The 12,851-nt window shown below is 50.4% G+C and overlaps 1 protein-coding gene across 7 annotated transcripts; it reads left to right on the top strand.

The window, feature by feature from the left end:
* Nucleotides 1-1,040: 1,040 nt before the first annotated feature.
* LMBR1L (limb development membrane protein 1 like) lies at nucleotides 1,041-12,516 on the top strand. 7 transcript variants are annotated; one of them, XM_023535406.1, is made up of 18 exons: nucleotides 1,052-1,571; nucleotides 4,035-4,119; nucleotides 4,504-4,545; nucleotides 5,138-5,171; nucleotides 6,221-6,360; nucleotides 6,505-6,608; nucleotides 7,207-7,333; nucleotides 7,861-7,929; nucleotides 8,070-8,134; nucleotides 8,477-8,549; nucleotides 8,625-8,708; nucleotides 8,805-8,881; nucleotides 9,441-9,518; nucleotides 9,667-9,740; nucleotides 9,981-10,071; nucleotides 10,172-10,238; nucleotides 11,567-11,728; nucleotides 11,912-12,497. In XM_023535406.1, exons 1-18 carry the CDS (start codon nucleotides 1,500-1,502, stop codon nucleotides 11,977-11,979), a joined length of 1,512 nt encoding a protein of 503 aa, XP_023391174.1. In that variant the 5' UTR covers nucleotides 1,052-1,499; the 3' UTR covers nucleotides 11,980-12,497. The 7 variants fall into 7 exon arrangements, with proteins under 7 accessions (XP_023391177.1, XP_023391172.1, XP_023391173.1 ...); XM_023535409.1 differs by having other exon boundaries at nucleotides 1,041-1,571; nucleotides 8,477-8,708; nucleotides 11,651-11,728; nucleotides 11,912-12,516; XM_023535404.1 differs by having other exon boundaries at nucleotides 1,046-1,571; nucleotides 8,477-8,708; nucleotides 11,912-12,516.
* The last annotated feature ends 335 nt before the right edge of the window (nucleotides 12,517-12,851 follow it).

Genomic DNA, 12,851 nt, shown 5'->3' with positions numbered 1-12,851 from the left:
GTCCCCCCAGCCAGTTATCTTCTCTTTGAAACTGTGTCTATCTACTGTCCCTCATCTGAGTTGTTACTTTCAAGTTTGGTTGCTGAGAGGGAAATCGGCTCTGGAGGCTCTCTCATTATCTTGCTATTGCCAAAGACAGATATGTATGTATGTATGTATGTATGTATGTATGTATGTATGTATGCATGCAAATATGTGCATTTTATTTCCTAAGGTTCTATGACAAATCAGTGAGGAAACAGAAGAGATAAAAATAACTTACCCAGAGGAGTTACAACGGTACAGAATTCAGTTGTTAATTCTGGCCCTGACTCTTACAGATAGTAACTGGATGCAGCCTAATGCCTTTGGACTTGGCCTCTTATTCTTCATTGGGGGGCTTTGCAAAACTCAGCCCTTCCTTTGAGTTTCTCTGCGCTGCTCCAATTTAGAGGAAGTGTTCAACTTCCTCTAGGTGGGACTTTTCAAACAGTACTTATGCCATGGTTGCAGGAAAGTAACTTGCATTCTAATTTTGTGACCCTGGGCACAGGACAACCTCTCATCTTCTTCTAATCTCTAAAATACTAATCACAACACGTTGCCCTGTACGTTTCCATGATATAAAAGTCATATAAAGTCTATAAAGTGAATGTCAGTCACATAGGTCAGCTAATGTTTGATTCAGCCCCACTTGGCAATGATCCCCTGGGCATTTCCTCACAAAGTTTCAGAAGTTTTATTCAGTTTTCTTTAGTATTTGCTCTAGCACACACTTGGCCATCCACAAAAATGACTGAGTGAAAACTCCTGGGGGCGAAGGGGGCCCTCACTCCAACATAAACCCATTCAGAAAATGCTGCTACGGGCCTTGGTTTTCTGGGCAGCGGCACCTTTCAGAAGCCCCAAGAAGCTCTCACATCCTGGCTGGCTTGCTCCAAATGGTTCATTTAACCACGATCAAACTAAAATTTGTGTCGCTACTAAACTGCAGGAATACTCACCTGTCATCTATGGGAAGTGAGAGAGACGGTTGGTTTTAGAAGGAGCAGCAATTGGCTTCAAAGATCCGCCTCTTTTCGCCCGGCAAGCCTATTAGCGTTCCTCTAGCGATGAGCGGCAGTTCCCCAGGAGCCAATGAATTCCGCTCTCTAAAAGGAACACGCCCATCCCTTGTGTCGTCACTCGGTCTCCAGTAAAATAGAACCCGGACGGTCGCTTCCTCGTAGCCAGCCGGGTGGCGGGTGTTTGCGTTGAAACGTGACCGAGGCCCGACCTTAAAGGGGAGGGAGCAGGGGGCGGGGGAAGGAACACTTTAAAGCGAGGCCCGCTGGTGCCTGCCCCTTTAAGGGCGGGGCGTTGAGAAGACTGAATCTGAACCTCAGATTACCCCGGTTTCCGTCGCAGGCTGAGAAGAGAGGCTCCTCGGCTGGGTCCGGGTGCTTGGCGGCGGTGGCTTCATCCCCGCTAGTCCTACCCGGGCCCGGAGACACCCTTGCCCCAGTCATGCTGAGCAGAGTATGGAAGCAGCTGACTACGAAGTGCTATCTGTGCGAGAGCAGCTGTTCCACGAGAGGGTCCGCGAGTGCATTGTGAGTGCCGGACGGGGCTGGAAGGGTAGGACCGAAGTGGGGAGAAGCACGGGTGTAGAGCGAGAAAGGAAGAAGTTAGGGTCAGAATGTGACCACCTGATCTCAGAGCTTTGTCAGACTCTGCCTGGACCAGGGTTGAGGGACGAAGAGCCCTGGCCTGACAGAAGGACATGTACCCCGGCTAGCTAACCCCTAGATCGGATCTACTGGGTAGCTGAGCGATAAACAAAGCCAGTCGATTTCCGTTCCTCCCATCTACACGCCCCTCCCCCCGCCCGCCGTTCTGTCCCCCACCCCCAGCTGTGTTCTGGACATGGGTCCTCGTGTGTCCAAGAGTCAGTCTGGTGAGTCTGCCCATCTTAGTCGGATAGTCCGAGAGGGATGATTTGCATTTAACCGCCCCCGCCTCCCCAACCCAACCGATGTTTACAGAAGGAGAAATGAACAGGGGACGTTGGTGGATCTTCTTCCACTTTGGAAGAAGGGACTCTTGCTGGGTGGATTCTACTGGGTAGAGATGGAGAACTAGTAAGACCCTCCCACCCCCCTTATTGGTGTTTGTTAGAAATCCTGCAAGCTGTGGGTCCTAGCTATCTAGCCATTGAGGGATCTCTCCTGTGAGTGGTTCCCCCCAGGGCTCTATCTGGCCACCTTCCTTACTCCCTCACTGCCACCTAGACCAACAGCTGAACTTGTCCCAGCAATGGACTCTACTTCTGGGCTGGAGCACTCAGTGGTGCTTAGGAAATTGAATCTTCCTCAGGCCTATTTTGAACTCTGTATACTAAATGGGAAAGAAAAGAGGAAGGTTTGGAAGAAGAGAAATGTCCATTTTTCTCAGGCTGAGCTCTAGTCTGCCCTGGGCAGCCTCAGATTGGAGGAGGGGTAAAGTAAGCCATGACTTAATAGATCTGCCTTTATCTGTGAGGACTGAAAAATAGGGAGTATATCAGTCTGTTCATGGAACATCAGCTCTACTTTCAGGAAGCCTTCCTGGTGTATCCCTTAGTGGATAGTCCCAGATGGCAGGGTTGGGCATATCATGGAGACTCGCCCAGTCCTTGAGAACAGAGAGGGATGAGACCTTGGACAGAGAAGCAGCCTCCTAGATGTCTCCCCTATCCTTTAGCCCCATTAGCTCAGGACATCAATGCTGGCCAAGGGCAGCCTGAAGGCTTCTGGTACCTCCTCCACCTGGCTCTCATCCCCTGCTCTAGAGAAGGACCTAGCCTCTGCTGGAACTGCGTGGAACTCTAGCCTGACCTTTTGAGCCCTCCCACCTTCCTGGCTATTACACAAGCCCAGGGCAGAGCACTAGGCTGTAAAAATCCTGCAGTTACAATCTGAGTGGCTCATTTTATTTTGCTTCCCTAATGCCGAAAGCTACAACTTTGTCCTAGGTCCATGGCTCTCTTGAGGTCTCTATGACTTCTTTCCTCTTTGTGTAGATAGTTGTATGCAGATTTCTTTTGGGGTCAGTTCCCCTTGGGGACTAGAGGACCCATGAGATGGATCCTGCCTTCTTGGCTTTCTTCAAATGCAATAATGTCTCTTCTTAAGACACCCTGGTGGTTGTGGAGCCAAACCGAGCAGTGGCTTCTCCCCTGATCAATAGCCCCTTACTTGGGGTAGGGTAGGGATGCATGCATGTTCAGAGTAACCTGGCCAAGTCCTGCCTTAACTGTCAATTGGAGGTCCACTCACCCAGGAGCTTGAGTCAGGCTCTGAGAGACCTGACCCTAGAGTAGGCCTAGCCTTTCTCTTTGTAGAGGAAGTCATTTGAGGTAGGGACCAGGGATTGACAGCCTTTAAAGGGGCTGATGCTGACTCTAGAAACTTTGTAGATGTTGGGCCCCAACTAAGGCCTATTTTTAGGGGCAGAGGATTAAATGAAGCTCTGATGAGGCCCAGAGCAGACTTGATTTTTCAGTGCCCCCGAATAAACACAGAGTAGAAATTCTGACTTTATCTAGAAACGTGATTCCTACTTATTCTTTTCTGGAGCTTGAGTCGAGGTAGCAGCAGGGGTAGAGGGAGTGAGGTCGGAATGCCAGGACAATGCAGACATCTTCCCCTCATACTTTCTTCCCCTTCCACTGAAGTGCTAGGAGTTTATTTCCTCTGGTTCTGTAGCCTGTTTCAGGTGTGTATGCATGTGCATCTCTAGTTTTCTCTGCCCATTTACCAACCAGGGTTTTGCTAAACTATTTTCTCCCAGGAAAATCCTTGTAGGGCTGGACATGGTGCCATTTCCCCAGGTGCATGAGACAGCCCCTGACTAGTGCTTCCTAGAGGCCCCTGAGGCCCTGACTAGAAGAGAGTACCAGAGAGAAAGATGGAACCCCCGAAAATATGGAGCCTTGTTTTGGGGAAGTGACCCTGTGGAATTAACATAGAGGCTATTGGGGCTGTGGAATGTGCTGAGAATTAGAGCTTCTCATCCCAATTCACGTTCTGCCACAGATATCAACACTTCTGTTTGCAACACTGTACATCCTCTGCCATATCGCCCTGACCCACTTCAAGAAGCCTGCTGAGTTCACCACAGGTACCTGTGACTTCCCTCCCTTCTGCCTGCCCTCTGCCAGTGTTCTTGTTGCCATAGGGCAGCCTCAGGAGAATGGGCCTATGGTGCCTGCTGGGAAAGGAGAGGTGGCTGTTCTGGAGCCTCTGCTTCTTCTGCTTTCCTACCTCCACAGGCAGGGACATGGTGGTATAGTAGAAAATCTAGATAAAAGTGTCCACAACTAGTAAAGCCACTGGGCAAATCCTGGAACTTTTCTGACCCTCCGTTTCACCTTTTGCAAAATGGGCCTAACAGTCTATCTAGTCCATTGTTAATGTGTGGACCAAATGAGATGGTTAATGTGAAAGCCACCCTCTGTGAACCTAAAGTGGGCAACTGCACAAGCTCTGTCATCTCTTCTCCTAGTGCTCTCACCCAGGACCCTGACCACGGAGGCCCCACAACCTGGTGATGGCAGCTTTTCTCTTTATAGAGAACTTGAGTATTAGAGCTTTCCTTCCTATAGGCATTGTGTGACAGGGGAACACATTTGCCCCAGTTCTTAGCCCCAACCTGTCCAGATCGTCCTGTCCTGGCCCTAGCCTTTTCTCCCCTTTGGATGGCTTCATGAGCCTCCACCCAAGAAGGCAGCTACTTCTCAGTATAATTCTCCTGGGGACTTTCTCTGTAAATCTCCCTTCCCCCTACTCCCTGCATTTCCCTTCACTGTACCCAGCCATTTATGTAACCAACCTCACAGAGCTTACAAAGAGGAACCTGTGATGGGAGAGATCATGAGGAGGGAGGGAAGCGAGGGAGTTTCTGGCCCATACTCTTGCCACCTGGGACCACTGATCTTTAAGCTGCCACCTTGGCCAGAGAATAGGTTGCGGAGTTCATAGCATGAGCTCTCTCAGAGCCTCCTGTCCAGCTCTGCCTCTGGGTGCATGCCCTTCTTTCTGGGGGCAGGGAAGGGGCAAAAGGGCACACTGCAACACGGATTGTTTCCAGAGCTGCCTACTGATGTCCTGCGTCTTTCCCATGCCTCTGTCTCTTGTAGTGGATGATGAAGATGCCACAGTCAACAAGATTGCGTAAGTGTCACCTAAGCACCTGGCACCAGTAGCCTTTAGAAGCTGAGACCTAGTGAGGCCTTGGAGCTGGTGGGGACAGGGAGAGTGGGCTGTCACAAAGTGAAGAGAGAGTTTCTGCTTCCACCCCATTTCTGGCTTCTTCCGGGTTTACCCCACCCTGGGGACGCATAGGAAAGCTGCTCTTCCTGTCTTCCTGGTTAAGCCAGGAGCTTCTGGGATCCTTATGGCCACGAACTGTTAGCTGGGGCCTGAGTCACCGGAAATGGCTCTAGCGTGGCTTCACCTCTCAGCAGCCATTGGGAAGGGAGTAGGGTGGGATGCAGACTGATGGAAACAGAACAAGAGATGGGGAAGGTGGAACCCCTGAAGGAAGGGCATGCTTGATTCTAAGTGGATGGCTTTTACTCTAGGCTGCTGTTATTCACTAGCCAGTATAGAGAAAAATACAGAAATGACCCCTCTGGATCAACAGATCACAAGAAGGCAACCCCTCCCTTTTTTATCAAGTAGATAAAAGTGTCCCTTCTTTTCAGCTGATGCAGCCCAGAACACAGACCTTAGCTATAGAGCTGAGTTTCAGCTCCCTTTTCCCCCTTGGCCTTCATGCCTTTGTGCAGGGCATAGCCATATGGGGTGACTCTACTCTTATCTGGGATGAAGAAGGCAGGCTCAGAAATTCACATCTCTGAGCAGAGAAGAGAAGCCAGGCCCCTTAGCTTGGCATCATGCCTGGTACACCCTACAGGCATGTGTGGGAGTATCACATTCCTGGGGACAGTCTGGGCAACTGACATGGCAAGTGACCAGGTTCCCATGAATGCCTGAGATATGCCCATCCCATGTGCAAAGGCTTCCCTGAAGGTAAAGGGCTAGCAGGGAGGGTGGGAAGTGGGTAGAGCCCCGGCTGGACGATGGCTACTTTCCTAGGTATGTCACTGCTACAGCTAGTTACAGGAGAAACCACAGGTGCCTACAGGGATAAATGGGGCTTCTTGGGCCCAGGGAAGTGAGTGTCTGAGCTAAGCAAGGGCTTCTCCTTCTTTGCCCAGGCTTGAGCTCTGCACCTTTACCCTGGCGGTCGCCCTGGGTGCTGTCCTGCTCCTGCCCTTCTCCATCATCAGCAACGAGGTGCTGCTCTCACTGCCTCGGAACTACTACATCCAGTGGCTCAACGGCTCCCTCATCCATGGTGCGTGGCTCCTGGCAGGCACAGACAGCTTTGGGCTCATCAGTTAAAATCACCCCATCCCTGGCTCCCTGACCATATGATTAGCCCCCAGTGGGTTGGGCCTTCCCTTTCCTGACCACTTCTGCCTTTCCTTTTTTGCTCTAGGCCTTTGGAATCTTGTTTTTCTCTTCTCCAACCTGTCCCTTATCTTCCTCATGCCCTTTGCGTACTTCTTCACTGAGTCTGAGGGCTTCGCTGGCTCCAGAAAGGTGAGTAGGGGATACATCAATCAATCTAGGCAGGAAACAGAGTTCCACTCAGATGGTTCAACTGAAGAGATTTTAATGAAGAGACTATTTGCAGAGGTTTACTCAGAGTTGAGGGGACCAACAAAGAGTTTGAGGTGCTAGTGACAGCAGGAAGTCATTACCATCCCTAGGCCTATGGGAGCAGAGAGAAGAAATAGCTTCCGAAACCCACTGGTAGGTGAAGCTGAGAAGGTGTGGCTGCCCAGCAGAGGAGCTGCTGGTCCTTCCCACTGGGCAAGCTGAACAGGAAACCAGAGGAAAAGAGCTTGTATAATGCAGACTTCAGGGGTCAGCTTCCCAGGTCAAGATAAGGATAGGGAAGGGATCTGGGGAGGGGGTTTGCAAATGAAGAATATTGAGGATGGGGAACAGCCCCAGACTGTAGGTAGGAGGACAGAGTGATTTAGCAGAATAAGAGGGAAATGCCCTCCTCTGTCTCCCAAAGGAGGTCCTCTTTGGTTCCCTCAGCCAGGCTGCCATCTCCAGTGTTTCCTTCCTTCTCCACACTGCCCTGATGTTGACCCCTACCACCACCACCATCAATTGCCTTCTCCCATAGGGTGTCCTGGGCCGGGTCTACGAGACGGTGGTGATGTTGATGCTCCTTACTTTGCTGGTGCTGGGCATGGTGTGGGTGGCATCAGCCATTGTGGACAACAACAAAGCCAGCAGGGAGTCACTCTATGGTGAGAGGACCAGCTTCCTTCCCACCCTCCAGGCTGAGTGGCTCTTCAGGTGGCTGATGTTCTCTAGCTTGGGCCCAGGGAAAGTCGGAGAGGGTTGAGATCATCTCCATTAGACTGAAATTTCAAAACGATGGACTTCAGGCCAGATCCAACCTGCAGAAATGTTCCATTGGGCCCATGCAATGATTTAAAAATATGTGTCATTTGCTGACATGTTAAAGTTGGGAGGTTTCACATTACTATCCAGATCTCTGGCTTTGCTTGACAAGGTTGACATCTGGCCACATTTGTTCCCAGTGACTGGGGCCGAATAGCAGTTGTACCCTTTAGGCAGAGCTTAGGATCTCCATTTTGCTATAGTCCCTGCCACTCCCTCATCTGCTGACACAGGCCAGCTTTCCTGATTTGCATTACTTACCTAACCCCCGTAGGCTTTTGTATTAATGTCCTTAGCCTAGTTGCTGAGGCCTGTCAGCCCCAGTAAACCAAAAGAGATGGGCTTACTGTACCTCTTTTTTCACCCTTAGACTTCTGGGAGTACTACCTCCCCTACCTCTATTCCTGCATCTCCTTCCTTGGGGTCCTGCTGCTCCTGGGTGAGTGTTCAGAGTCTGAGACGGAATGGGTAAGGTCCTTGAGCCAGATTCACCAGGATGGAAGGAGAGAGAATGGAGGGGTGGGTAGGGGAAGTGGTAGAGAGAAGACTCTGGCAAGTGACTGGCTCCTGTCCCCACAGTGTGTACTCCGCTAGGTCTCGCCCGCATGTTCTCGGTCACTGGGAAGCTGCTGGTCAAGCCCCGGGTATGTAGTGCTCATTGCCCCTTGATCCTGTGGGATGAGCTTCCTGCAAAGCTGGAGCCAAACAACGAAGCAACCCTACAGTTGTGTAGTGCACATCTTGCAGAGAGCCACAGCCTTTTGGCTTCTGTACCCTTCACCACCATCATCTGGAGCTGCTTACCAGATATGCAAAGCAGAAAACAAGGCAGTTGGGAGGGATGGGTAAAGTTGCTGGCCACGAAGTTGTGAATGAAGGGTAGGGGAAGGAACGGGGCTATAAAGCCTTGAGAGGACAATGCGCTTCTGTACCCTTGGGGTCTGGGAGTTTCTAACATTTAGTTCCACCTTTTCCTCTGCTTCCAGCTGTTGGAAGACCTGGAGGAGCAGCTGTACTGCTCAGCCTTTGAGGAAGCAGCTTTGACCCGCAGGATTTGCAGTGAGTTGCAATTCTTCTTAGCTGGAATGATGGGCATGGCTTGGGCAGGGGCAGTACCATCTTCTCTGTCCTCAGATCCCACTTCCTGCTGGCTGCCTTTGGACATGGAGCTGCTACACAGACAGGTCCTGGCTCTGCAGACACAGAGGGTCCTGCTGGGTATGTGGGTTGGTAGAGATTAGGATACCTGGGTTTTCCCAAGTTGAGTAGCCCCTCGTTCTAGGCCCTTGCTAACAGCTTCCCATCCCTGCATAGAGAAGCGACGGAAGGCCTCAGCCTGGCAGCGGAACCTGGGCTACCCCCTGGCCATGCTGTGCTTGCTGGTACTGACGGTGGGTATACCAACCTTGGTGGAGGTAGGGAGCAGTAGGCCCTTGAGTACTTTAGGCCTTCTCAGGGAAGAGGGAGGAGATGTGAGGACCTGGTTATCCTCAATAATAGTAGTTGCCTTTCACTGAGTGCCTACTTTGTGTCCTACCCTGTGCTGAGCACGTCAACCCTCATTTTGTAGATAAAGAAACAGAAGATGAGTTTGCCCAAGGTCACACAGGGCTACTGAGTAGTTATGAAGGTTTGCTCTGGGGTGAAAATAAGGATTGAAATCTAGTCTATCCTCCTACTTGCCACAACTTGGACTTGAGAATAGGTCTTATCAGTCTGGAAGAAAAGGTCCATTTTTCTCTTTAGTCTTTTTGCAATCTTTCTACTTGGAGAGGGTGCATTTTATAATACCTTCGATGGTGCTCTGTTGCTAGCACTGGCCTTGAGGAGGTCCCACACAGCTAATTAGAAACTGAAAATGTTGGACGAGAGTGTCCGCTCTTAACATTTCACTCTGGATACAGCTGTGGGTGAGGCAAGGATGGGAATCTGTGACCTTGCCTCACACAGGGCCTATCTGTGCTCATTGTGGCCATCCACATCCTGGAGCTGCTCATTGATGAGGCTGCCATGCCCCGGGGCATGCAGGTATGGGGCTGTCCTCCCACTGTGTCTTTTAGGGACAGTCCTAGAAAGACTGGGGTGGGGAGCAGAAGCTGAGGTCAGAGGGAAGCCTGGGTGTTGGGTGGTACTGATGGTGGGGAGTGTTCCACAGTGACACTGCTCCATCTCTCAGGATGCCTCCCTGGGCCAGGTCTCCTTCTCCAAGCTGGGCTCCTTTGGTGCCGTCATTCAAGTTGTACTCATCTTGTATCCTTCTGGAAACCCACCATTGCCTGTCTCCTGAACCTGTCTCCTCTGGAACTCTGGGCAGAGCTCTGTTGGGAGTGATGGGAAGGGGAGAGGGGGCAAGTCTTCACCAACTCGAAGTTCAGAAATAAGGAAAAGACTTGTTTTTGAAAAGAGGACTGGGGGAAAGGGGTCCATCCCCTTTGAGATGAGGCATTAATCCTTGGAAACTGGCCAATTCTTCCCTAACCCCAGTGGCAGTTATCTGATGGTATCCTCGGTTATGGGATTCTACAGCTCTCCACTCTTCCGGGGCCTGCGGCCCAGATGGCATGACACAGCCATGACTCAGGTAGCTGGGCAGGAGTAAAAGAAGCTTCCTGGGGGCCTGGATGGGGACTAGGTGCTGGCACCTCTGCTACCTTACCTCCCCTTTCCTTACTCCCACCCAGATAATCGGGAACTGTGTCTGTCTCCTCGTTTTAAGCTCAGCACTTCCTGTCTTCTCTCGAACCCTGGGTAAGTAGCAAAAGGAGGTAAAGAAATTGGCTTTTTTTGAGTACCTCCTGGTGCTAAGCAAGCACTTTATGTACATGCTCTCCCTAAGTTCCACAACAAACCTACGAGGAGGTAATTAACCCCATGATACAGATGGAGAAACTGGGGCTCTGTAAAATGCTGAGCTTCAAAGTAGTGTTGCTTCAAGGCTTATACTTTATCCACTTGCTACTTTCACAGCCTCCCCTATTTATATCCATTTTTTGGTGGAAAGATACCACTTTTCCTCAAATCTTTCTTTGGGCTGGATCATCTAATAAACACTCTCATTTTAAAGATGAGAAACAGAGAAGCTAATTGATTTTACCCAGTTATACAGCTAGTTTGAGGCAAGACCAAGTAAGGCTAGAACCCTTGTCTTCTAAACCCCAGTTGAGTGCTTTTTCCACACATAGGGGCGTCTCCCGTCTTTAGAGCTATGATCTAAAGTTACATGGTAAAAATGCTCCAAAGCGTAACTAGTTCACCCCAAGGTAGTATGAGAATTGCAGTAATTCCCCCTCCACCACATCATCATCCATGTATCATAAGTGACTTAGAATTTAAATGACTTCTATTTGGTTCTTATGTTTATACCCTCTCCCCTATATGTTTGTACTTAAACCATGAGGATTTAGTAACAAACTAAATCCAGCAGTTAGTTCCTTCAGGTTGTATGCAGGTGGGAATATTTAAATGGGGGAAGGCCCCAGAATTTTTATTTATGATGATATTATTATTATTAAGGGCTCAGTATGTGTTAGAATAGTGCCAGGCACATATAGTGCTTTATGTGTACTATCTTGTTTAATTCTCATAGTTCCACTGTTTTCTCTACTTTTTAGTTAAGGGAACTGAGGCACAGATGTTTAAGGAATTTGTCCCAGATCACACAGTTAGTTGGGGTGGAGTTTAGATGTGAACGAAAGCAGCCTGATCAGAGTCAGAGCTCTAAGCCTCCACAAGGCTGTCTACTAAAAAAGCACTTGGAGACCAGCTTGTAGGTTCCTGACCCAGGAACAAGTGGCAGGCCTAGGGACCTCCTCAGGACACCTGGAGCCAGAGGGGACCCCATTGGAGGAGAAGATGCCAAACTCTGGAAGGGAAGTTGGAAAAGCTGATACTTTTCTTCAACAGTCCTGAACTGCCTCTGAGACAGAGCTTGGGAGGTAGGAATAATTAACACATTGGCAAGGTCAATTTATCAGCCGCAGTGTTGAGCTGTGGCCACCAGGAGGCAGCAGAAAGCTAGGCACTGAGCCAGAGAGGTGCTGAGGAGCCCATCTCCCATCCTGGTCTTTGTACTTCAGGGCTCACTCGCTTTGACTTGCTGGGTGATTTTGGACGCTTCAACTGGCTGGGCAATTTCTACATCGTGTTCCTCTACAATGCAGCCTTCGCGGGCCTCACCACTCTTTGTCTGGTGAAGACCTTCACCGCAGCTGTGCGGGCAGAGCTGATCCGGGCCTTTGGTAAGAGAGAGTGGAGGGTGCAGGCTGGTGGGGTGATTGTGAAGTGGAGCCCTCTGGAACAGTGGCATGTTCTCTGCTTTGTTTGTCACCTCCCTCATCTACCCATTCTGTGGCCTATTTATGTTATCCCAGAGGACTGGACCTATGCTTTACTTTTGACTGCCCACCTCCCCTCTTTTCCAGGGCTGGACAGATTGCCATTGCCCGTCTCCGGTTTCCCCCGGGCATCTAAGAAGGCCCAGCACCAGTGACCTCCAACTGGGAGTGGGAGGGAGAAAACTGGACACTGCCATCTGCTGCCCAGGCTTGGAGGGGCACCCGGGAGTGGTGGAACTTAGGAACTTGAATCAGAGAGGGTGGGTGGCAGAGGGGCACAGCTGCACTGTTGCATTACCTGAGCCAGAGTTTGGGACCAGGCCTCCCTGTTTTTCCAGACTTAACTGTGGGCCTCAGCATAGGGTGGGGCTGAGTAACTGGATCAGGCTGCTGGTCCCAAATCCGTTTACACATCAATCTGCCTCACTGTTATTCCGGGCCATGCCCATAGCCATGTTTACATGTTTACATGATTTGATGTGCAATAGGGTGGGGTTGGGACAGGGGAGGGACTGAGCGGGAGCAGACTTGGGAGGCAGATTGTCTCTCTTTGCCTCTGGCCCAGAAGAACCTAAGCACTGTGCTATCCTAGAGGGGCTTTGGACCGCTGGAGAGACGAGGGCATGGGGAAGAAGAGGCCACAACCATCAGCAATAAAGTTGATCCCAAGGTTTGCTTTGGTTTTTAAAGGACCTGTCTCTGTGTCTGTTTGAACAGCCTTGCTCTCACAAGTCCTGAGTCTACCAACTGAGAAACAGAGGGGTCCTGCCCACCATCCTTTGCTTTTCCCTCCATCTGCATTCTTAGTGTTCTTTGGGACTTGCATCTGATGTTAGACCATACAGTGGGAAACTCCTCTCCTTTAGCCTTGCCTTAAACTGGCTGGTCCCCTGACTCTTCCTTATATGCCTGGCCTTGGTGTTGGGGGTAGGTAGGCATAGGTGTAGGAATAGAATAATATTTCCCTGTATACACACACCCTCAGCACTATCCTCCCTGACTGACTATTGGATGTGGAATAAAAGAA

The sequence above is a fragment of the Pteropus vampyrus genome, unplaced genomic scaffold (genome assembly GCF_000151845.1).
Source record: "Pteropus vampyrus isolate Shadow unplaced genomic scaffold, Pvam_2.0 Scaffold140, whole genome shotgun sequence".
Lineage (NCBI taxonomy): Eukaryota > Metazoa > Chordata > Mammalia > Chiroptera > Pteropodidae > Pteropus > Pteropus vampyrus.
The sequence above is the reverse complement of the archived record's forward strand: the minus strand, read 5'-3'. Positions and strand labels throughout refer to the sequence as shown.